This window comes from Sceloporus undulatus, chromosome 6, assembly GCF_019175285.1.
Source record: "Sceloporus undulatus isolate JIND9_A2432 ecotype Alabama chromosome 6, SceUnd_v1.1, whole genome shotgun sequence".
Classification (NCBI taxonomy): domain Eukaryota; kingdom Metazoa; phylum Chordata; class Lepidosauria; order Squamata; family Phrynosomatidae; genus Sceloporus; species Sceloporus undulatus.
This window is the reverse complement of record NC_056527.1, coordinates 3432922-3455336: the sequence shown is the minus strand read 5'-3', so window position 1 is coordinate 3455336 and position 22415 is coordinate 3432922. Positions and strand designations below refer to the sequence as shown.

The 22415-nt window shown below is 43.9% G+C and overlaps 1 protein-coding gene across 3 annotated transcripts; it reads left to right on the top strand.

The window, feature by feature from the left end:
- Window positions 1–257: 257 nt before the first annotated feature.
- LOC121935197 (D-threo-3-hydroxyaspartate dehydratase-like) lies at window positions 258–22409 on the top strand. Of its 3 annotated transcripts, none has more exons than XM_042476448.1 (9): window positions 264–464; window positions 2018–2242; window positions 3385–3536; window positions 4756–5036; window positions 6462–6639; window positions 13877–13998; window positions 17783–17972; window positions 21359–21464; window positions 21964–22409. In XM_042476448.1, exons 3-9 carry the CDS (start codon window positions 3388–3390, stop codon window positions 22051–22053), a joined length of 1116 nt encoding a protein of 371 aa, XP_042332382.1. In that variant the 5' UTR covers window positions 264–464; window positions 2018–2242; window positions 3385–3387; the 3' UTR covers window positions 22054–22409. The 3 variants fall into 3 exon arrangements, with proteins under 3 accessions (XP_042332385.1, XP_042332382.1, XP_042332384.1); XM_042476450.1 differs by lacking the exon at window positions 264–464 and adding an exon at window positions 648–743; XM_042476451.1 differs by lacking the exons at window positions 21359–21464; window positions 21964–22409 and adding an exon at window positions 21061–21278 and having other exon boundaries at window positions 258–464.
- Window positions 22410–22415: the final 6 nt, after the last annotated feature.

Genomic DNA, 22415 nt, shown 5'->3' with positions numbered 1-22415 from the left:
GTTGCATTGTCTAGCCCACATTTTGCTAGCTATTTTGCAAGAATAACTCATCATTATAGGTCCCAGAGTTACTTATAGTTTTCAAGACTTGCAAACCTAGTAGCAGGGGGTAAAGAGCATCCAGGCTTTGGGCTGGAGAGGCTCTATGCCCCCTCCAACCCACTATAATTTGGGGTGATACTGGAACCCTTCATTTTCCCATGTTTCCCAGTCCATGTGCTGCAAAAAGATTAAGATTAGAAACAAATCTCTACTCTTCCCCCTCCCACCTCCAGATGGCGCTGTTGGTGTTGCCTTTGAGGAAAGAAGAGAATCCGTGCGGGCGGAGCGCAGCAAACAAAACAAGGCACATCCCGCATAGCCTGGAATGCGCATGCGCATATTGTCTGAGCCCTTGGCAGTTTTGTGGTTCTCTACTCGAGACGAGGAAGGACAGTTACGCGGACGGTGCAATTCCTCCCAAGGTCAGGTTTTTGTTGCAGAATTAACGCAGTTTGATACCGCTTTAACTTGTCATGGCTCCATGCTATGGAATCCTGGGATTTGCAGTTTGGGGATATACTTACCTTTCTCTGTTAGAGAGCTCTGGTGCCCCAAGAAACTACAAAGTCCAGGGTTTCATAAAAAAAGATGGAGCAATGGTGTTTAAAGTGGTGTCAAACTGGGTTAATTCTGCAGTGCAGATGCAGCCAAATTGTTGCTGGTTGGAAAGAAGAGACTCGAGGGGTTGGATTCACTGAATTGTATGGCTTTGCTCCCCTTCTTTGCACTCCTTGCCCTACCTTACAGGGTTGTTGTTCAAACTGGATGTAATAAAGCTGCCAAAATAAATGAAGCTGGACACTTTCTGGGCATGGAATAGATTAAATTATATAGAGACTCCTTAGTTTTGAATTATTATTATTATTATTATTATTATTATTAATCTTAAAAGTACAAAATAAACAAATATAAAACATACAAGTAGCAAATTCACATAAATAACAAACAATAAAAAGGAAAACAAACAAAAGACTTATATGCAACCAATTGACAACATTTGCAATAAGATTTTAAAGACTTTTATGCTGTTTCAATTAAATTTGGTTAATTAATCATTTCTACATGTCACTGACAAACCCAATGTCTCATTAAAGTTGTGTAATTCCAGTTTTCCAATTATGTATATAATTTCTTTTCTGTAACTGTGTTGATATTATTATCCAAAAGAAAAATCAGTTATTTTTGGTATCATATCTATTACTTTCCCTTTTCCCATTATTGTTTAAGCCTCACGTTAAACTACACATCCCAGGATTCCATAAAAGGTACCATAAAATTTTGGGCTGCATCCACACTGCAGAATTAATCCAGTTTGACACCGCTTTAAACTGTCACAGCTCCATCCTATGCAATCCTGGGATTTATAGTTTGGCGAGGCATCAGAGCTATCTGGATAGAGAAGGCTAAATATCCCAAAATTTCATAGCACTGCGCCGTATTAGGCTGCATCCGCACTGCAGAAATGATCCGGTTTGACACCACTTTTGCCTGTCCTGGCTCAGTGCAGTGGAAATCTGAGATTTGTAGTTTTGTGCGACATTTAGCCTTCTCTGTCAGAGAGAGCTCTGGCGCCACAACAAACTAGGAATCCCAGGATTCCATAGCACTGAGCCGTGGCATTTAAAAGCAGTCTCAAACTGGATCATTTCTGCAGTGCAGATGCAGCCCATATATTGAATATGGAGAGAGAGAGAGAGAGAGAATGAGATCTGGTGTGGAGCCCAGAGGAAGCTAAAAGGGAAAAAAATTAATTTAATTTAATCATTTAATAATTAATTTAATTTAATAATTTAATTTAAGCAAGTCACACTCTCTCAGCCCCAGAGGAAGGCAGTGGTCTTTTGGCAGTGGCTTAAAATGTTCCTTCTCACTTTAAACTCTTCTGGGATCAGCTCCAAAAGGAATCTGCAAAACCTTTCAGTGTGCAAGAATTTCTACTTTTCTAACTTCTAATTTGGGGATTTGCCTTTTTCAGGGACAAAGGTCAGGAATCCAAGAGGCGCCAGACAGACAGACAGCCGGAGCAAAACCTCTCCAACTGCTTTTCACACCCTGAACCCGGCCACACGAACTTTGCATCGTCCTGCGACGGGCTCAGCGTTGTACCAGTCGCCGCTGATCCCTGCGTTTCGAAAACTGGACTTTCACCCCGTCCTGGGAATAGCAGCAACAGAGGAAGAGCGGCTCTTGCAACTACAAGGTAGGCGTCCTTTCCCAAATTAAGTACTAGAAGTCCAGTAACCTCCAAAATCCACCAAATAGTGATGCCTTTATGGGGCCAACCAAAATGCACAGAACACACGTTGCAAGCTTTCCAAGCTCAACCGGCTTCTTCGCCAGGCAAAGCTTGCAACATGTATATTTTGGTCCATTTTGGTTGGCCATATAAATCCACACCTGTTTGGGTGGATTTGGGGTGTTGCTGTACTTTGATACAGGGCCAGACAAGGCTACCCCCGGAGATGTTTCCCAATTTAACCAATATACATTGGAGTAACTAGACCTTGATCAAAACAACAAGGTGATAACCTAAACCTGAAACAAGACAGTAAAAGAAACATAAAGGTCTAGGAAAAGAATATGCTAAACAAATGAATCATAAAAATAATTTTATTGTCTAAAAATGCATTCAAATAGTGCAATGACAAAGAATTCCCTTATATCAAAATATACAGTGTATAAACAATGCAATGCACTGTGCAAATATGCATGAGAAACAAGGAATATAGGAACATCCAAATGCGTTTCGACATGCGTCTTCCTCAGTGGTAAAGTGAAGCTAAAAATGGGAATGTAGTAAAGTGAGTTAGTATATAATTCACATATGAACACACCATATTGTAAAATAATAATCCAACAGATACAGCTGAGTAATTATCCTATTACCAAAGAGTCATCCAGTATCTGTAAATAGGACGGATCAGGCTTATAATAAAAAAAAAAATTCCTGTAGGAAACATATATAAATGTAAATGTTTAAAACTTATTTAATTCTTTAAAAATATTACTTCCACATACTTACTGTATCCTGAATGCTCAAAAACGTTACATAGTCTATTATGGAGCTTGGCCTGAAAGACTGCATGTGATGAGAGAGTGCTCAGTATTACAATGGGTGCATCTACTCTGCAGAAGTAATGCAGTTTAAAGCCGCTTTAACTGTTGTGGCTCTGCTCTCTGACACCAGAACTCTTGGACAAAGCAGGGTAAATATCCCATAAACTACACATTTCAGAATTTTGTAGCCTGGAGCCGTGGTAATTAGAGTGATATCAAACTGCATTAATTTTGCAGTGCAGATGCAGCCTTACCTACAGACTCTGTTTTCCTGTCTTTCCTCAGATCATGTGGGCCGGACGGCGCATGGAGGAGCTTCCGAGTCCAGCTTTCATTGTAGATCTTGACGTGGCGAAGAGGAACACACAGCGGATGAGGGAGCGCTGCTGGGAGCTTGGGGTGGCCCTCAGGCCTCACATGAAGACCCACAAGACCCTGTGAGTGTGGTGGGCACCTTGGATCATGACTAAGGAACCTCTGCAATACCTTTTCCCTCCAAGGCTGCATCCACACTGCAGAAACAAAGCAGTTTGACACCACTTTAACCACTGTTGCTCCATGCTGGGATTTGTAGTTGGTGAGAGCCAGTATGGTGTAGTGGTTTGAGTGTTGGGCTACAACTCCAGAGACAAGCGTTCGATTTCACAGTCTTCCATGAAACCCATTGGGCAAGTCACACTCTCTCAGCCTCAGGGAAGGCCATGGCAAACCACCTCTGAACAAATCTTGTCAAGAAAACCCCAGGATAGGGTCACCATAAGTCTGAAATGACTTGAAGGCACACAACAATGACAAATGGGACCCAGAGTGGATTACAACGGCAATTAAAGCAAGCTCACAAACAGTACAGCAAGCTAGCAGAAAGCTCACAAAGTTTAAAAAGGATTAAATAATCCAATTAAGCATTAAAATAAAACCAATTAAAACACATTAAATGCATATTACACATCCCTCTACCGCACCCAGTTAAAGACTGAAGGCTTGTTTTAGTAGGAAAGACTTTGCCTGCTGGTGTTAATAGAGCAGAAAGGGAGGGAAATAGCCTCTCCCACAGAGTTGGTCAGTTTAAACCAGGTTGTTATTTTTGTTGTTGTTATTATTGTTGTTGTTGTATCCCAAAATTGGGATACAAAGCAGCTTACGAACTAAAAGAAATACAGTTAAAACATATAGAAATTGACATTTTCTTTGTTAAAACTGTTATATTAACCATGTTTGTTTAAACCATGATTTAGACCAGGTTTATTTAAACAGAGTTTGTTTAATCCATGGTTTAAACTGGGTTTGTTTAACCCATGGTTTAAACCAGGTTTGTTTAACCCATGGTTTAAACCAGGTTTGTTTAATCCATGCTTTAAACCAGGTTTCCTTAAAGCATGGTTTAAAACAGGTTCGTAATTCAGTGGGAGGAAAGAAGAGGCGAAATCTTGCCCTTCCCAGTAGGCTCTGGCAAAAGCAAAGTGCTGCAACCCATCCTAATTGCTTTTTCTTCCTCATCAATAACTCTTTGCTATCTTGACCACATTCTGATGTTGCTCGGTCCTGGTTTTTATCTATGAAATATTACAAGGTATAGGTCTTTCCATCCTTTATAGGAAGGGAAAGATCCACCTGCCACCCTTAATGTTAATTCTCTTTTGCACACTCCTCCTCCAGGGAAGGCGCCCGCCTCATGACCGGAGGCACCCAGCGCAAGATGGTGGTCTCCACGTTGGCCGAGGCCCGGCTCTTCGCAGATGGAGGCTTCGACGACATCCTCTATGCTTACCCACTGCCCTTCGACAAGGTGGAAGAGTGTGCCATCTTGGCCGAAAGGCTAGACGCTTTCCACGTTCTGGTGGACAGCCCCGAAGCCCTGGCGCTCCTGAAGGAGAGACCGCTGGGCAAGGACAAGCGATGGAAAGTGTGGCTGAAAATAGACTGCGAAAATAACCGAGGTATTTTTCGCACTCAAGGCCTGTTGAGGTGTAAGATTACACATGTTCTTAGTGGAGGCTGTTGGGCTGCCATCTTGGTGAGAGAGCAGTGTGTCTTTTATATTTAATTAATTAATTAATTAATTAAAATACTAAAATATTTCTCAGAATGGGACGTTGGCAACATCTATCTAATCAGAGTAAGCCTGGCAACAACCCCGGGGTCTACTCCCAGGAGCAAGTATCCTTATCCCTCCACATTTGCAGCTTTGACTTTTGTAGATATGATTATTCACAGATTTTATTAACATGTTCTCTCCAGGAATATCTCGGTCCTCCAGCGCAATTCTGTGGTCACTTTTGGCCAAAAGTCGCACTGAAGGACCTAAAGATTCCTAGAGAGAGAACACTCCACTCGGCATTTCTAGCTCCTACAGCGCAACTCTATGGTCAATGTTTGGCAGATGTTGACCACAGAGTTGCTCTGGAGGACCTAGATATTCCTAGAGAGGTAAAAACATGGTGTTTTTGTTGTCTGTGGTTTTTCCACATTCACGGTGGTCCGGTGCCCCAACCCCTGCGAATGTGGAGGGACAAGCATATAAATAGGAAGAGAGGAGTGTGTGTGAGTTAGGGACCAGATAGAGACGGAGCTCTGAGTTCAAGGTTTATTAGACCCTGAGGGGTTTTGACAGCCAAGGAGGCTGAGGTATACTGCTGAGAGAAGTATCATCTGCAAATTGGATAAGTATGTTGGATAGGGGTTTTGAGTACCCAGGTTAAGGACGAGGAGTCCTTGGTAAACAGTGTCCAGGAAAATCCTGAGGGATTGTAGCCAGAGAAAAGGCTGCGGAAGCCTCCCATAAAGGATTTGAGTGGTGTGTGGCCTTAAAAGAGGTCAAGTGTGGAAACTGAAATTGGTGTGACTATGGAAGCCGAAACGATCCCAAAGACAAGCTAAAGGGACGGTCAACCTGTGTAACAAACAAGGTATGTAAACTCCGAATCCAGTGCGAACACCATCCATTAAAAGAAATACTGTATTCAGCCTGACTTGTAAATAAATCTATAACGTTATTTCCACAAGCAGCTATTTCAATATGGAAATGGAAATGGCACTTTTAAAAGTAGCATATCCTTGTTCTGTGCCTTTGAATCATTTCTGCCTTAAAGTGAGCCAAGGCGAACCTATCGTGGGATTTCTTGGCTGAGTTTGTTAAGCCTTTGCCTTCCTTTGAGGCCGAGAGAGTGTGACTTGCCCAAGGTCTCTGTGGATCTTCATGGCCCAGCAGGGAGTCTCCCAGTGTCCCAAATCCAGTGCTATAACCACTCCACCACGCTGGTTCTTAAGGCATGCCCTACAACCCATTTCAAAGATGAACTTCCAGAACATAATAAGATTGGTGCAACAAAACCACACTCCCTTTCTCTCTGCTTCCTTTCCAGCCGGCTTGAGACATGATGACCCAGCTGCCCTTGAGCTGGCCAAGGCGATTGCGGAGGGGACCACGGAGCTTTCCGGAATATATGCCCATTGTGGCAACTCATACAGCTGCCAAGGGGTGCCCGAAATACAGTCGGTCGCTCGGGCCACCACTGTACTGACCCTGAAGTTCATGGACAAGTGAGCATTATTATTATTATTATTATTATTATTATTATTATTAATATCCTGCCTTCCTCCTGGTCCAGGGACTCAAGAGTATGTGGCTTTGGTTGGCTGCTTTACCCGCTGGATGAGCAATGATCCCGTTTGGTGGAAGAAGCAGAATTTAGACAATTTGTGGGCTAGACAGAGTTGTTATTTTTTAAAAATATTATTTTTATTAATAATGAATAAACTTAAATGTATAATTAAAAAATCGCATAACGGAAAAGGAGAAAACAACAGCAAGATTAACAACAAATACAATGATACAGATGCAAAAATAACCTTTTTTGATGGAATTACAAGTTTGATAAATCAGGGGAATGCTGTGGATGCAGTATATCTTGATTTCAGTCAAGTCTTTGATTAGGTTCCCCCTGATATTATTCCAAACAACCTGGTAAAATGTGGGCTAGACAATATAAGTTGTGTCTCCCTAATCCGGAATTCCAAAACGCTCCAAAATCCAAAACCTTTTTTTGTGAAATAGTGATACCTTTGGTTTTTCTGAGGATTCAATGTACACAAACTTTGTTTCATGCACAAAATTATTTTTTAAAGTTTGTGTAAGTTGTATAGTGAATATGTATGTGATTTGTATGTGTTACAAATGTGGTGTGATTTCTTTTTAATGTTTTTTAAAAAAACAGTATGAATAAAAATTATAAATAATAAAAATATAGTGTATAATATTTTATGCAAAATGCTTGGCACCAGAAGTCTTTGAATTTCAGAGTTTGGGATTTTGGAATATTTGCATCATCTTGGAGATGGGATCCATGCCTAACCATGAAATTCATTGATGTTTCATATATACCTCATACACATTGCCTGAAGGTAATTTGACACACAATTTTGTGGATAACTGGGTGCATGAAAAAAAGTGTGTGTACACTGGACCACCAGAAAGCGAAGTCCCAGCCATTCATGCTCCATCCTGACATGTCCATCCTGACAAAACGCACACAAAGACCACCCTTTGAAAAAGCAACTCACCCAAAATGGGGGCTTTGCTGCTGACATACTACTGCCCCCTCGTGTCCATCTGAGGAACCCCATTAACCTTCTGGTTTTTCTTATCTGGAACTCCAAAATCTGAAATATGGAGTATTTCAGATTTTGGAGTTCCAGATAAGAAAAACCAGAAGGTTAATCAGGAACAGGCCTGTTATCTCAACCAGTGTCTGATTGCATTGTCCCCCAAAATATAGTATGTTTTGTGGGTGAGTTGCTTTTTCAAAGGGTGGTCTTTGTGTGCGTTTTGTCAGGATGGACACGAGGGGGCAGTAGTATGTCAGCAGCAAAGCCCCCATTTTGGGTTCTTGGCAGCAATACATACAAATGGGGTTCCTGCATGTGTTTGGTGGGGGGGGGGGGGGAGGCTTTTCTGTTCATGGGGCAAATTTCTCTCAGATGTTTCTTGTAATCTCAAATTAGTTGCAGACAGGAAGTGGCATGAAGTTGGGGGGCACCGAGAAAGGATGGGTAAAGGAAGGGGGGGAGTATGCAAGACTTTCCAGGGCTTTAATCATCCACATGCAAAGCAGACGGCAGGAAGAGACAAATGCACAAAACACGAGTCTTTTTCAAAGACTTTGGGATCTGAGCCCTTTGATGTCTGCAACAGGCCAGGCCAGATGAGAACTAGAACTTGGAACTGAGACGCAGGTGTTCTCTTGAAATGATAGAGCTGGAAGAGACCCCAAAGGATATCCAATCCAACCTCCTTTGGCCATCAAAGCCCTCCTTGTGACAGCCATCCAGCCTCTGTTTGAAAACCTCCAAAGAAAGAAACTCCACCACACTTCAAGGAACATTGCTGAACATCTCTTACCATCAGTTCTTTCTAATATATTAAACCATATTAAAATATTATTGAATCTGTGGCTGCAGAATCCATAGAAGCAGAAAGCTAACTGGATTTAAAATGGTGGCAACATGAATGCAAACACCACCATCATTTAATAATATGGGATGCAACCATGCACGTTTTTGTCATCTGCGGAGGGTTCCAGAACCGAACCCCCACAGAGCCAGAGGATGCGCTGTTGCTGCTGTTGCTGCTGCTGCCATTATTATTTCTCTCCCACCTCTCCTTATGGATCGAAGCAGGAAACCAGAGGTTAAAACACAACAAAGGGATGGACACATAAAACCAGTTAAAATATGTAATACCAGTGGAAAGAGCATGCAGATTAAAAACAGCCGATTCATAAATTTAAAACTTATGGTTTAAAAATACTCTGGATAGACCCGCTGCCTAAGACAGTGACCGCCAAGGCCTCCCATGGAGGCCAACTCCAACCCATTAATGACCCCTCTTGCAATGTTTCTGTCCCTGTTTCCATCCGCATCCTCCCCCCCAAAAAAAACCTCCATTGCCCCACAGCAACAATAGTGCTTTCAACTTGTTCTTCCAATTTAAAAGAGGCCATAAAAAAGCTGGTTTCTGGCTGCCTTTTATGACCCCACTAAGAACTTCCTGGGCTGATCTCCTGGTGGGAGGACAAAGGTGTTAGATGGCCTGGCCTTCACAACCCTCCAGCCCATGGTCCCTTCCTCAGGTGAGCCCCCGTCCCTTTGAAGCCACCGCTTCAAAGCCAGCACACCCTGCCAGCTGCAAAAAAACAAAAGCCTTCATGCTTTGGGTACCATTCCCTCCCACCCTGCTTGTGCAAAGTCACAATCCCCAGTTCACACCCGGAAGGGAAGAAAAGATGCAGGAAGGGATTAGCGTTGTTGGGCCACAAAACAGGGCTGGGATGGAAAGGAGGGGGCTTCAGCTACTTGGATGAAGGAAAAGAAGGCATGCTTATCACATTTGCAGATGACACCAAACCAGGAGGAATAACTAATACCCCAAAAGACAAGATTAAAATTCAAAATGACCTCAATAGATTAGAATGCTGGACCAAAGCTAACAAAATTTCAACATGGAAATATGTAAGGTACTACGCTTAAGCAGAAAAAAATAAAATGGACAGATATAGGATGGGGGATCCCTGGCTTTACAAGACTACATGTGAAAGGGATCTAGGAGTCCTAGTAGACCACAAGTTGAACATGAATTAACAGAAAACATGGCAGGGGTAGCTGCGTTGGCCATTTAACAAATCCAAACAAAAATCCAGCAGTGATACCTTTATTGGCCAACCGAAATGCACAATATACTTGTTGCAAGCTCTCAAAGCACCATGGGCTTCTTCAGCAGACAAAATGTTAAAAGAGTATTATGCTGCAGCTAAAAAAGCCAATGCAATTCTAGGCTACATCAATAGAAGTATAGTGTCTAGATCAAGGGAGGTATTAGTCCTATTCTGTTCTGCTTCGGTCAGGCCTCACCTGGAATAATACTGTATCCAGTTATGGGCACCACAATTCAAAAGGGATGTTGACAGGTTGAAGCGTGTCCAAAGAAAGGTGACCAAAATGGTGAAGAGTCCAGAAACCACCAAGCCCTATGAGGAGCAACTTAGGGAGCTACTGGGGATGTTTAGCCTGTAGAAGAGAGGTTAAGAAGTGATATGATACTAGCCCTGTTTATTTGAAAGGGTGTCACATTGAGGATGGAGCAAGCTTGTTTTCTGCTGCTCCAGAGAATAGGACACAAAGGAGTAATGGATGCACACTAAAAGAGATTCCACCTCAACATTAGGAGGAACGTCCTGGCGGTCAGAGCTGTTCAACAGAGGAACACACTCCTTCCTTGGAGTGTAGTGGAGTCTCCTTCTATGGAGGTCTTTAAACAGAGTCTGGATGGCCATTGGTCACATGGAGGGCTTTGACGGTATCTTCCTGCATCATGGCCAAAGGAGGTTGGATGGATAGCCTTTGAGGTCTCTTCCACCTGTATGATTCTGTGATTCAAAACCATGTCCAGAAGTTCCCAGAGATGCTCAGTCGGGAGAGGGCAGCAGAATCCTAAATGCAACCCCACCCCAGAAGTTTGGCTGCTTATTTCTCTGCATGGAATCAAGACTAGATTTGTATACTATGCAAATAATAATAAAATAGTTGGTGCTCCCTATCTATGGACTCTTTACCCACAGATTCAAGCATCCACAGTTTGAGAATATTCCAAAAATATATAAATTCCAAAAAGCAAACCTTGATTTTGCCATTTTATATAATAGAACACGCTTTTACCTGAACATCCACTGATTTTGGTATCCTCGAGGAGTTCCCTGGAACCAAACTCCAGCGGATACCAATATATTTTGCAATTTATATTTTTAAAAAAATATTTTCAAGCTGTAGATGCTTGAATCCATGGATAAAGAATCTGTGGAGGGCCAACTGTACTCTCAGACCTAGTGTCATCATACCAAAAATGATAATAGAAAGAAAATAATTATCTTTCTTTTTAATAAAAAATAAAATTTTAAAAGTCATAACAATACTGTGACCATGGCACATATAAAATGAATTAGTTCCCAAAAGGTTTAATTAAAAGCCACATTTGGACTTGGTGCCAGAGCAATACCAATGTTGGTGTCAATTTGGTCTCGGAGGGAAGGTCTTCTATGATAGAGATGCCACAAAGGAGAAGGTATTGGGGAACATTTCTGCTTTGACATTGTAGGTTGAATCCTGAAACCATATGAGTAATTCAGTGACTTATCTAAAAGTTCAAACCAAGATCCCCAAGTTCCTTTTAGTTGGGATCAGACTAGATGCTCTCAAGGTGGGGTTTTCTATGATGGAGAAATGTTTCCAAAGGCGCAAAGTCAAGGAGCATGAGCAAACTAGAGCTGACCCATATGGATGGTGGGGGTGAAAACAGTAAGAGTACTGTGGCCAAACCACAGCAGGGCATCACAGAGTTATTTTTGGCTCAGCCGCTTGTGCTTTTCCCTCCTCCTTCATTTCTTTCTCTCTGTTCTCTCTCTGTTGCTGACCAGATCTCTTTCCAGGAAGGAATGCCTGCCAGATGTTCTGTTCAAATGTCCTCCCTCCTCCTTTCCAGAGCCAGAATACAGTCAGGATGGAGGATGGATGAAAGCTAAAGCACCAGACCAAAAGATATGTGCCTTTTTTCAAGGGCAAATGCCGCTGAAGCTGCTTTGCAAATGGAACTGATCCTGGAATAATAATAATAATAATAATAATGATAACAACAACAACAACAACAACAGTTTGTTTTTACCCCACTTTTCCAATGTGATCAAAGCGGCATACAGAATATCAATAAAATACGTTACAATCCATAAAACCAATGACACAGAATTAAAAAGAACAATACTCAGCCAGCTGAGTGGGGGAACCCAAAAACATTACAAGAGTCGTGCCAGGTGGAGGCAGAAAATCATGGGGGGAAAGCTTGGGAAAAGAAGAAGGTCTTAAGATTCTTCTTAAAAAGATCCAAAGAAGTGGTGGAGCGGAGCTCATCAGGGAGATTGTTCCATATTCTTGGGGCCAAGATGGAGAAGGCCTGTTGTGAGGTCCTCACATAATGTGCATTTGGGACCTCCAGCAAATTTTTCCCTGCTGACCTTAGTGTGCGGGGCAGATTATATGGGGAGCCTTGCTTTTGGGGATTCTGGAAGTTATTATTATTATTATTATACTTTATTTATATAGCGCTGTAGATTTACACAGCGCTTGTACATACAAACAATAATTTGCACAAAAAGTTGTGCAAAAGTGCCCCAAAAAAGGTGCAAAAGTAACTTTTCAAAGCCCAGTCGCAAACACCTCTCAGCATTGGCACCCAGTGTATTGGGAACCCTTGTCCTTCCTGGAATCATTGCTTTTGTGGATTCTGGAAGTTGTCCATCTCTATATATTATCATTTGGATTTCATTGTCTACTTTAAGCGCTGTAACTCCATCCTATGGAATACTGGGATATGTAGTTTTACAAGGTCTTGAGCTTTCTTTACCAAAGAGGGCTGATGCCTCACCAAACTACAAAGTCCATGATTCTGTGGGCTGGAGCCATGGCAGGTAAAGTGGTGTCAAATGGCATTATTTGTCCAGTGTATATGCACCCTTGGGCTTCTTGCCCTGCTTTTATCCCTCAAAGAGGATAATCATTAAAAGAAAAGGAAAACTCACAACTAAGACCTTTAAAAATATTTTGGATAAGAAAATGAGATAAATCAGATTCCAATAACCATTGGATCCTACAATTCCTCTCTTGCTGTGTTCTCCAAAGAAGCTTTCAAGAAAGGAAGGTGCTTTTGAGACAAGGCGGTTTGGCATTCCAGCAGCCTGAAAAGGTTATTTGTTATTTATAGCTGGGCCTGTCTCTCCATGAACCTGGATCCTGTTGATGTTCTCCAGGCCCTAAGACGAAGTCTCTGGCTTTTGCTGATGCTGGAAACTGATTCAGTTGCCTGCTGAAAAATCTCTCCTCCTTTGTAGCTTGATGTGATGCTGGAAGAGCATTCTGCAGATACCTTGGGCTGCTAAAAAGGCAAATAAATGGGATAGACTCCATCAAGAAAGCCATGGCTACCCTGAGTCTTCTAGGTGGTGGTTGCAAGTCTCTCATTCATAGGGTCGCTATAAGTGGAGGTTGACCTGAAGGCAGTTAACAAAGTCAACAGATAATAGCAGCAAACAGTGGTGTAGCTATGGAGGGGGAGCTGGAGCAAAATGAGCACATTGCCCCTCCAGAAACCATCATCTTCAGCATCATTTGGGGTATTTATGTTGTTGTATGCCTTCAAGTCATTGTTTACTTATGGCAACCCTAAGGCCAACCTATTGGGGGTTTTGGGGGGAGAGGGGGGCAAGGTTTGTTCAGAGAGGGTTTGCCTTTGCCTTCCTTTGAGGCTGAGAGAGTCTCTTGCCCAAGGTCACCCAGTGGGTTTCATGGCTGATCTGGGAATCGAATCTTGGTCTCCAGAGTCATAGTTCAATACCTCAAAAGCACCCTGGCTCTCCTGTCACAACTATTACCATGATGTTTAGAGATATACGGGAATTACAATTTATGAGTCACATTATATTGCAATCCGCCTTGAACTCCATTGTGGGGGAAAGAGTGGATATAAATCCTTGAAATAAAATGAATCAATCAATCAATAAGAACAGAAAACATGACTGCGGAGTCCGTAGTGTAGTTATGGGAGGAAGTCAATGGAAGGGTGGCACCATGAGTTACTACTGCACCCGGTGACACCAATCCTAGAGATGTCACTGCTTCTTCTTTGCCGAATGTCCTTCTTTTCAAAACCAAACGTTTTGTTTTCTTCCATGGCTCCCAGACTGAAGGAGGCCAGTGTGGCGTGTGACGTGAGCAGCATTGGCTCCACTCCTTCCTGCAGCCGTCCTGTGCCAGAGATGGCCAAACTCACTGAAGTTCACCCTGGGAACTATATCTTCTATGGTAAGCTCAGAAGAGTAAAGGAAGCCAAGACTTTAAGGGTTTTGGCTCCATCCTATGGGAACCTGGGATTTGGAGTTTTACAAGGTCTTTAGCCTTCTCTACCGAAGAGCGCTGGTGCCTCACAATACTGCAAATCCCAGGATTCCATAGGATGGAACCATGGCAATTAAAATGGGATCAAACTGCATTATTTCTACAATGTAGATACACCCAAAGAACTTTTTAGACAGTTGTTGCAATGCGGGATGCAGTACTGTTTGCCTCATTGGCTATGTTTTAAATGCTTTTGCACTATTTTAAATAACTTCTGCATTTAACTGGATAGTTTATTTAATTGGTTTTTCAAAAACTTTTCTTTTAATACAGTCATAAGGGATATCTAAAGCTGAAGTCCCATGTTGGGAAACGGCAAGATATAAACTGGACACAGTATGCCTCAGTTAACAAACCTTCTGATAAAGAAACTCCTTTGTGTAAAGTCTTTTTATATCAGTCCAGCCATTCCCCTTTCTTCTTCATCCTCTGTCTTTGCTGTAAGTTTCTAAGCAGCATCGACATTGGGAAGACGGCAAAGGAGGCCTGGAGAAAAACAGATATTTAATATCAGGTGGAAGGAGTGTGTCTCTAGTAAACAGTTCAGTGAAATTTAAGCTGGAAAAAGAGTGGGATTTTATCCTAGCAGATCCTACTTTAGGTTGTGTGCCTGCCTACAACAGGCAAGACAAAATGGCAGTGGCTTCCAAAATGCCTTATTGAACCTGCATGCACAGAAAAAGAAAAGGGGAGATGCTTCACCAGATATCATAGCATGTTTAAGTGTAGATCTGTAAGTGTGGTCACACTGGGTCCCATAGCACTACAACTTCCAAAATCTGCTCCCAACAACACCTAAAAGGCACCTGACTACAGAGGTAAACTTGGTATGGGAATGCAAGTATGAATTCTGTTTGCAAGGCTCAATTTCTGAACCATAGCCTCAACAGGAACAGTCTCTGCTGAGGAATCTGTAGCCACGGATTCTTTATCCAGGGATTCAAGCATCACAGCTTGAAAATATTTTTCAAAAGTGATAAATTCCAAAAAAGCAAACTTTGATTTGTAATTTATATAAGGGACACCATTTTGTTATTCCACTGTGTTTCATGGGACTTAAGCATCCACAGAGGTTGGTATCCACAGGGGGTCCTAGAACCAAACCTCTCAGCAGATACCAAGGGTCCACTGTACACATGGGAAAGATTACAATTGGCAAGCGAAATCTGTCTGGGTTTTGCTAACATCTTCCACCAGGATGAGCAGTGCGTTCGCTCAGTTGCTCTCGTCTCAGCCTTCTTTCCTGCATAATTTATGTAGATCTGATGCTCCCTGGCCTGCCTAACGCTTTCCATGTGTTTCTCCCCCACAGAGATCATTCCAAAGCAGATTCAAAGAAAAGGAGGAACAGAAAGGATGTGTCTAGAGAAGCTTCCCTGATAGTGCAAGAAATCCATAGTCGTTTCAGGCAGCCATTTTCACCAAAATGCTGATAAAGCACCGTGTTGCATCTTTGAGGCAAACCAAAACTTGACTGAAGTGTAATAAATTCATTTTGGGAGGTGAAAACTCCCACAATCCCCCAGCACAGGAGAACAGTATAGTGTTCCCTCCACATTCACTGGAGTTGAGGGCACAGGACCTCAGGGGGAAATAACACAAATTAAAAAATACGTTGTTGTTTTTTTAATTGAGAGAACACCTCTCTAGGAATGTCTAGGTCTTCCGGCACAATTCGCTGGAAGCTGACCATGGAGGTGTTCATTCTAGGAATCTGTGGGAATCTGGGAGAAATTGCCTATAATAATAATAATAATAATAATAATAATAATAATAATAATAATAATAATTTTTATTTATATACCGCTTTTCCAAAAGATCAAAGCAGTTTACACAGAATTAAAACCAGTTACAAACACATCATAAAAATAGATAAAACCAGTAACACAATATACAGTATACAAATCTAAAACAGTCATTCAATAGGGTGAGGCAGAGAGTCGATGGGATGAAAATACAGGGCTCCCCCGGGTTACGAATTTAATTCGTTCCGCGGCGCCATTCGTAACCCGAAAAGCATTCGCAAGCCGAAGCCCCATAGGCGCTAATAGCGAAAGCCGCGATTTGGTGCGAAAAAGCGCCGAAAAGCACCAAAAAATTTTTCGTAACCCGAAATAACCTTCGTAACCCGGAACAATTATTTTTAATGGATTTTTTTCGTAACCCGGAAATTTCGTAACGCGGCGCATTCGTATCCCGGGGTACCAGTGTACACAACTTCATTTTCCAGAGGGGAAGGCTTGACAGAAGAGGAAGGTTTTAAGCCTCTTTTTAAATGTTTCCAAGGGGGTGATAAGGTGGAGCTCCTCAGAAAGACTGTTCCAGATTTGTGGGGCCGCTACTGAGAAGGCCCTCTGGGATGTAGTAACATATTTAGCAGGTGGGATTTCCAGCAAGTTCTTCCCAGACGTCCTGAGTGTGTGGGGCAGATTATATGGGGAGATGCAGTCCCTCAAGTAACTCGGGCCCAAGCCATATAGGGCTTTATAGGTAATAACCAACACCTTGTATTGCACTCGGAAGCGAATAGGCAGCCAGTGCAGATCTTTCAGAATAGGTGTTATATGGTCAAACCTGGAAACACCAGTGACCAATCTGGCTGCCATATTCTGTACTAGCTGAAGCTTCCAGGCTTGGTACAAGGGTTGCCCCATGTAGAGCGCATTACAGAAATCTAAGCGAGAGGTTAGAGTCGAGCTGGAGGATCTAGAGATTTCTAGAAAGAATATATTGATCAACACTGAATAATCAGATCCGCACCAGTCAAAGCTGCAAATGTGGAGGGCTGATTATAGTCCAAAAATGGAACTTCCCCCAAGCCCCGAACTGATGGTTTACATCCAAAAAAGTGAGTTTTCCAAACTCTGGAGTGGCCCATACAGAGGTGTGCAATGTGTAGCTCTAAATGTTGATGGACGCCAGTTCCCATCTCAGCATTGGCTAGATCTGATTGGGAATTCCACTCCAAAAGCATCCAGATGGTTGTACCCCCAAACCCACACTCCTGCTCTGCAGAGAGGTTCAGAGACATCGTCCCATTGGCCGAGCTGACTGGGGGATTTGGGCTGTTATGGTCTGGGAAAAAAGGAACTTTTCCATGCTCTGTGGTCCCTACTGCTCAAGAGATGACATGCTAGTGACCTTTGCCCTTGACTAAAGACATAAGGTGTATTCTCAGTTCTTAGAATCATAGAATTGTAGAGTTGGAAGAGACCGCAAGGGCCATCCAGACCAACCCCATTCTGCCATGCAGGAACTCTCAACCAAAGCATCCTTGACAGATGGCCATCCAGCTTCTGTTTAAAGGAAGGAGACTCCACCACTCTCCATTGAGGGAGTGTGTTCCACTGTCGAACAGTCCTTGCTGTCAGGAAGTTCCTCCTAATGTTGAGGTAGAATCTCAGTTCCTGGAGCTTGTATCCATTGTTCCAGGTCCTGTTCTCTGGAGCAGCAGAAATCAAGCTCGCTCACTCCTCAGTGTGACATCCCTTAACCATCTTTTCTCCAGGATAAACATCCCCAGCTCCTTAAGCCTTTGCTCATAAGGTATGGTTTCCAAACCCTTCACCATTTTGGTCACCCTTGTCTTGTTTCTTCCGGCCGCCCAGTGACAGCTGAGGTCTCAGCTGCCGTCAATGTATCTGGCATGAGAACCACCAAACACCAAAGCCATTATCTCTCTCCCTTCCAGATGTCCAGCAGATGATGATTGGGTCTTGCCAACTAGAGGACATTGCCGTCCGAGTCTTGACCAGAGTGATTGGCCACTACCCACATCGCAACCAGATGCTGGTGGACTGTGGCTGGACCGGCTTGAGTCTCCACAGCCTGGGCCAGTTGCCAACAGGCTATGCTCTTGTGGAAGGCCATGCTGACCTCAGGTGAGTAAAGCACCTCAAGATCTCACTGGGACAATGTTACAGGTTTGGGGAGTGCTTCAGATCGTGGCTGTGATCCAGCATGACTCAGTCTCACATAGTAGTTGGGCATTACACTGAGCCATTTACCACGATCCCCAGATCTTCTGTAGATCCCTTGAAGCCCCTGTCCCCACAGCCATATGTGCCTGGAGGAGGCTGGGGAGAATGAGAGATATGTCTGGCGATGTCCCTGTGGCCAGTTATGAAACAATTATATCATTACCTGCGCTCCTATGGAGTTTCGCCATCTGGGGTAATCATTTTGCATCTGGCTATGGGGGGTTGAGAAGGGGGATTATTTTCAATATAATTGTTTTGTTTGTTTATTGCTATGTAATTTGCTTTGTTAATTTTATTGCTGCTGTGAATTGATATGTATTTTTTGCTATTTACTGCTATTGTGAATTGCTTTGTTATTTTATTATTATTGTTTATCTGCTTTGTACTTTATTGTTGTAACCCGCCCTGATTCCTGGTGAGTGGGCGGGCTCTAAATAAATCATTATTATATTATATTATTTTGCATCTGGCTGCAGGGACACAGCCAGATATTTCCCTGATCCCCCACCACTGTCCTTTAGGCAAAGGTTATAGAATCTTAGAGCTGGACAGTCTGGATATTTGACGGACTGAGATGTAATCATTTTGCATCTGACTACAGGGACACAGCTAGATATTTCTCTGATCCCCCACCACTGTCCTACAGGCAAAGGTATAAAATCTTAGGGGTTTATTACACTGGGGCTAATTTCGGCATTAAAGAGAGATTAAAGCACGTTTAAAGCATCCTGCAAATATAGCAAAAATGGCAAGTAATTGTGTGAATGATTATCACAAGCGATTGCGCAAATAAAGTGATATCAGAAATGCGTTGTCGCTGAAACCTCAAAAGTAAAAAGATGTGTGTTAATGCTTCTTTGTGACTACTTTAATGGCGGTTTTGTGTAATAAATAAATAATAATAATAAAATTTTTATTTATATCCCGCTCCTTCCCAAGATCAGGGCGGCTTACAACAACAGATAAAAACAATTCAATACAATACAATAAAATCAAAAATTACATATACATTACAAAAATTAAACAGACTAAAAGCCCCATTAGCCCATCCTCTTTGCCACAGGAGAGGAGGGAGGCCCACAGGATTTTAAGCGGGGAATGCCTGCTGGAATAGAAAGGTCTTTAGATCCTTTCTGAATTGGGCCAGGGAGGTAACCGAGCGGAGCTCAGTGGGCAGCGTGTTCCAAAGGGCCGGGGCGGCGATGGAGAATGTCCTCCTCGTGGTGGAGGTGAGCCTGGCCCCAGGCACCTTCAGTAATTGCTGCCCAGATGTTCTGAGGGTGCGGGATGGAATATACGGGGAGAGGCGGTCCTTCAGGTATCCTGGGCCCAAGCCATTTAGGGCTTTATAGGTAATCACCAACGCCTTATATTGGGCCCGGAAGCGAATAGGCAGCCAATGAAGATCTTTCAATACCGGTGTTATATGGCTGGCCCTGGAGATGCCAGTGACCAGCCTGGCTGCCATATTCTGCACCATTTGTAGCTTCCGGGTTTGGTATAAGGGTTGCCCCATGTAGAGTACATTGCAGAAGTCCAATCTCGAAGTTACCAGAGCATGTACTACTATTTCAAGGTCCCTCTGGGCCAGGTATGGGCGCAGCTGGCAAATAAGCCGAAGCTGATAACTGGTGCTCTTGACCGTCGCATTCACCTGAGCAGTCAGATGAAGCGACGAGTCAAGAAGCACCCCCAGACTGCGCACGGAGTCCTTCACAGGGAGCGTGACCCTGTTCAGGACAGGTGGAACCACCGCCATTCCTGGACCAGGGGAACCTATCACAAGTACCTCCGTTTTCTCTGGATTCAGCTTGAGTCGGTTTTCCCTCATCCAGCCCATTACTGACTCTAGACAGGCCACGAGAGGAGAGACGCCATCCTCAGTCACTGCATCAGTCGGAGACATAGAGAAAATGATTTGGGTGTCATCAGCGTACTGATAACCCTGCGCCCCATGTCTCCGGATGATCTCTCCCAGCGGTTTCATGTAAATGTTAAATAGCATGGGAGACAGAATGGCTCCCTGAGGGACCCCAGTTGTAAGGGCCCGCTCATCGGAGCACACGTCTCCCAGCTGCACCATCTGGGACCTCCCGGAGAGGTAGGACCGGAACCACTGGAGCGCAGTGCCCCCGATTCCCACCTCTGCCAGGCGCCCCAGAAGGATACCATGATCGATGGTATCGAAAGCCGCTGAGATGTCCAAGAGCACCAGCAGGGACACGCTTCCCCTGTCGATGCCCAGACGGAGATCATCGACCAAGGCGACCATGGCTGTCTCAACCCCATAACCCGCCCGGAAGCCAGTTTGAAATGGGTCTAGATAATCCGTTTCATCCAAGACCGCCTGAAGCTGGATTGCAACCGCCCTCTCGATCACCTTACCCAAAAATGGCAGCAGCGAGACTGGCCGATAATTGTTGTGTACCAGGGGGTCGAGGGAGGGCTTTTTTAATAAAGGTTTTACTGTGGCCAATTTTAATTCCGATGGAAATTGCCCATCCCTCAAAGATGTATTTATAATCCGGCGTAACAATAAAGTTGCCGCCGGTCCCCCCTGGGCCGCTAGCCATGAGGGACAGGGATCGAGAGAGCAGGTTGTCTTCCGAACACTTCCGAGGATCTTGTCCACATCATCGGTACTTACCGATGTGACATTGTGTGGAATCGTTTTGCCTAATTACGTGATTTTTCCGGGATATTTCATTGTCTAAACTGATTTCCTTTGCATGATAAACTCTTTAGATTTGGAAGATCTTGAGGTTTCAGTGGCTGAGGTAATCATTTTACATCTGGCTACAAGGACACAGCCACACATTTCTCTGACTTCCCCTACAGGCAAAGGCTATAGAATCTTAGCGCTGGAAGGGTCCAGCCCCCTGCCATGCAGGAATACATAGGATGGTCCAGGGGACCAGTTTTGGGAAGGGACTTCTGGAGTCTGGGGACAACCACAGAGAAGACCCTGTCTCTTTTGTGTTTCCCCCAGATGTACCCGTGAGAGTGATGGGATGGGGAGAAGGTTTCAGAGCATGGGAGAATATGATCTTTCAGATAACCTGGACCTGAGCCACAGACCTTGCTCCAGACCTCTTGTCTTGCTCCTCGCCTTCTCTGAACCCACCCCAAAAAAGAGGTGCCCAGAATGAATGCAGAAATTGCCAATGTGTGGCTGGCATGAGCAGTGTTGTTTCAGAATTCTGTGCAAGACTGGCAAGGCAATTCTGGAAGAGCCCCCAGCCAGATTTCCTAACTGATAGTTCCCCTTCTGGTCTCCTCCTTTGCAGGTTAGTGAGCATGACCCAGGAGCATGGGCGGATTGAATCCACCACTGGGAAACTGGATTTTGCCAAATTTCCCCGGGGCAGCCTCCTTCGCCTTATTCCTTATCATGTAAGTATAGCTCCTATCATTCGTGAGTACGCGTGCGCACTTCCATGCTTCTAAGATTACTTGAAAGGAGGGGGTTTCCCACAGAGGTTGGAGATGTTGTGGTGGGGTTTTGTTTTTGGGGGGGGCGTTTACAACAGCCAAAATCCTCTAGCCATGAGGGCTTTCTGGAAAGGGGAAGGTCTTCCATAGTCTTTGGGGATGTTGCTTTTTTGACTATAGTTCTCAGTATGCCTTAGCCACCAAGGCTTCCTGGAGAAGGGAATGTCTCCAAAAGAGTTGGGAATGTTCTGGGTTTTTTTGGGGGGGGGGACTATAGCTCCCAGAACCTTCCAGCCAGCAGATTCTGGGAGTTATAGTCCCAAAAAGGCAACATTCCCAAGCTTGGGTCTCTGAGCATGCACAGACTGCTGCATCCTCAGTGTCTCTGACTGTCCTCCATCACTTGATTGTTTCCTTCATCTGACTCGCTTTCCTTCCCACTCTCTTGTGTCTCTGACAGGCCTGCGCAACGGCTGCAATGCACCCCATTTACTATGTCCACAGCCAGGGCCACGTGGTTGAGACATGGAAGCCCGTTCGGGGCTGGTAGGAGGAGGGCAAGGAAAATCCACAAGAGGACAGCATGGCCAGGCTTTCTGAAGAATGAGGGACAATCGCATCTCAACGCTCTCAAAGTCTGAGCAGCAATTTCAACACCAGCCCTCTGAAGAAATTATTCCTTTTGTTAAGTTGTGTTGACCCTCACACTTCTCTCGTGTCTCTTCTGAATGGCTACACAAAATGGGTGTCCGGCAGCGTGTGTATTCAGTTGTCTGGAAACAAATTCTAATCCTAGTTGGTTACAGGCCTCCTTGGACGTGTTGTTATCCTTGATTCTCATCCTTTCCTCGGAGGTTAGCATCGCATTTCTGAAAAGAGAGAAACTTGCTTTAGGACAAGGATGAGAATCAC

What these genes read in the sequence shown, in the direction of transcription:
- LOC121935197 (XM_042476448.1), top strand. Translation starts at nt 3,388, where the DNA reads ATGTGGGCCGGACGGCGCATGGAGGAGCTTCCGAGTCCAGCTTTCATT. An exon ending in ATGAAGACCCACAAGACCCT is followed by an intron (nt 3,537 to 4,755) that starts GTGAGTGTGGTG and finishes CTCCTCCTCCAG; the next exon opens with GGAAGGCGCCCGCCTCATGA. An exon ending in ACCCTGAAGTTCATGGACAA is followed by an intron (nt 6,640 to 13,876) that starts GTGAGCATTATT and finishes CATGGCTCCCAG; the next exon opens with ACTGAAGGAGGCCAGTGTGG.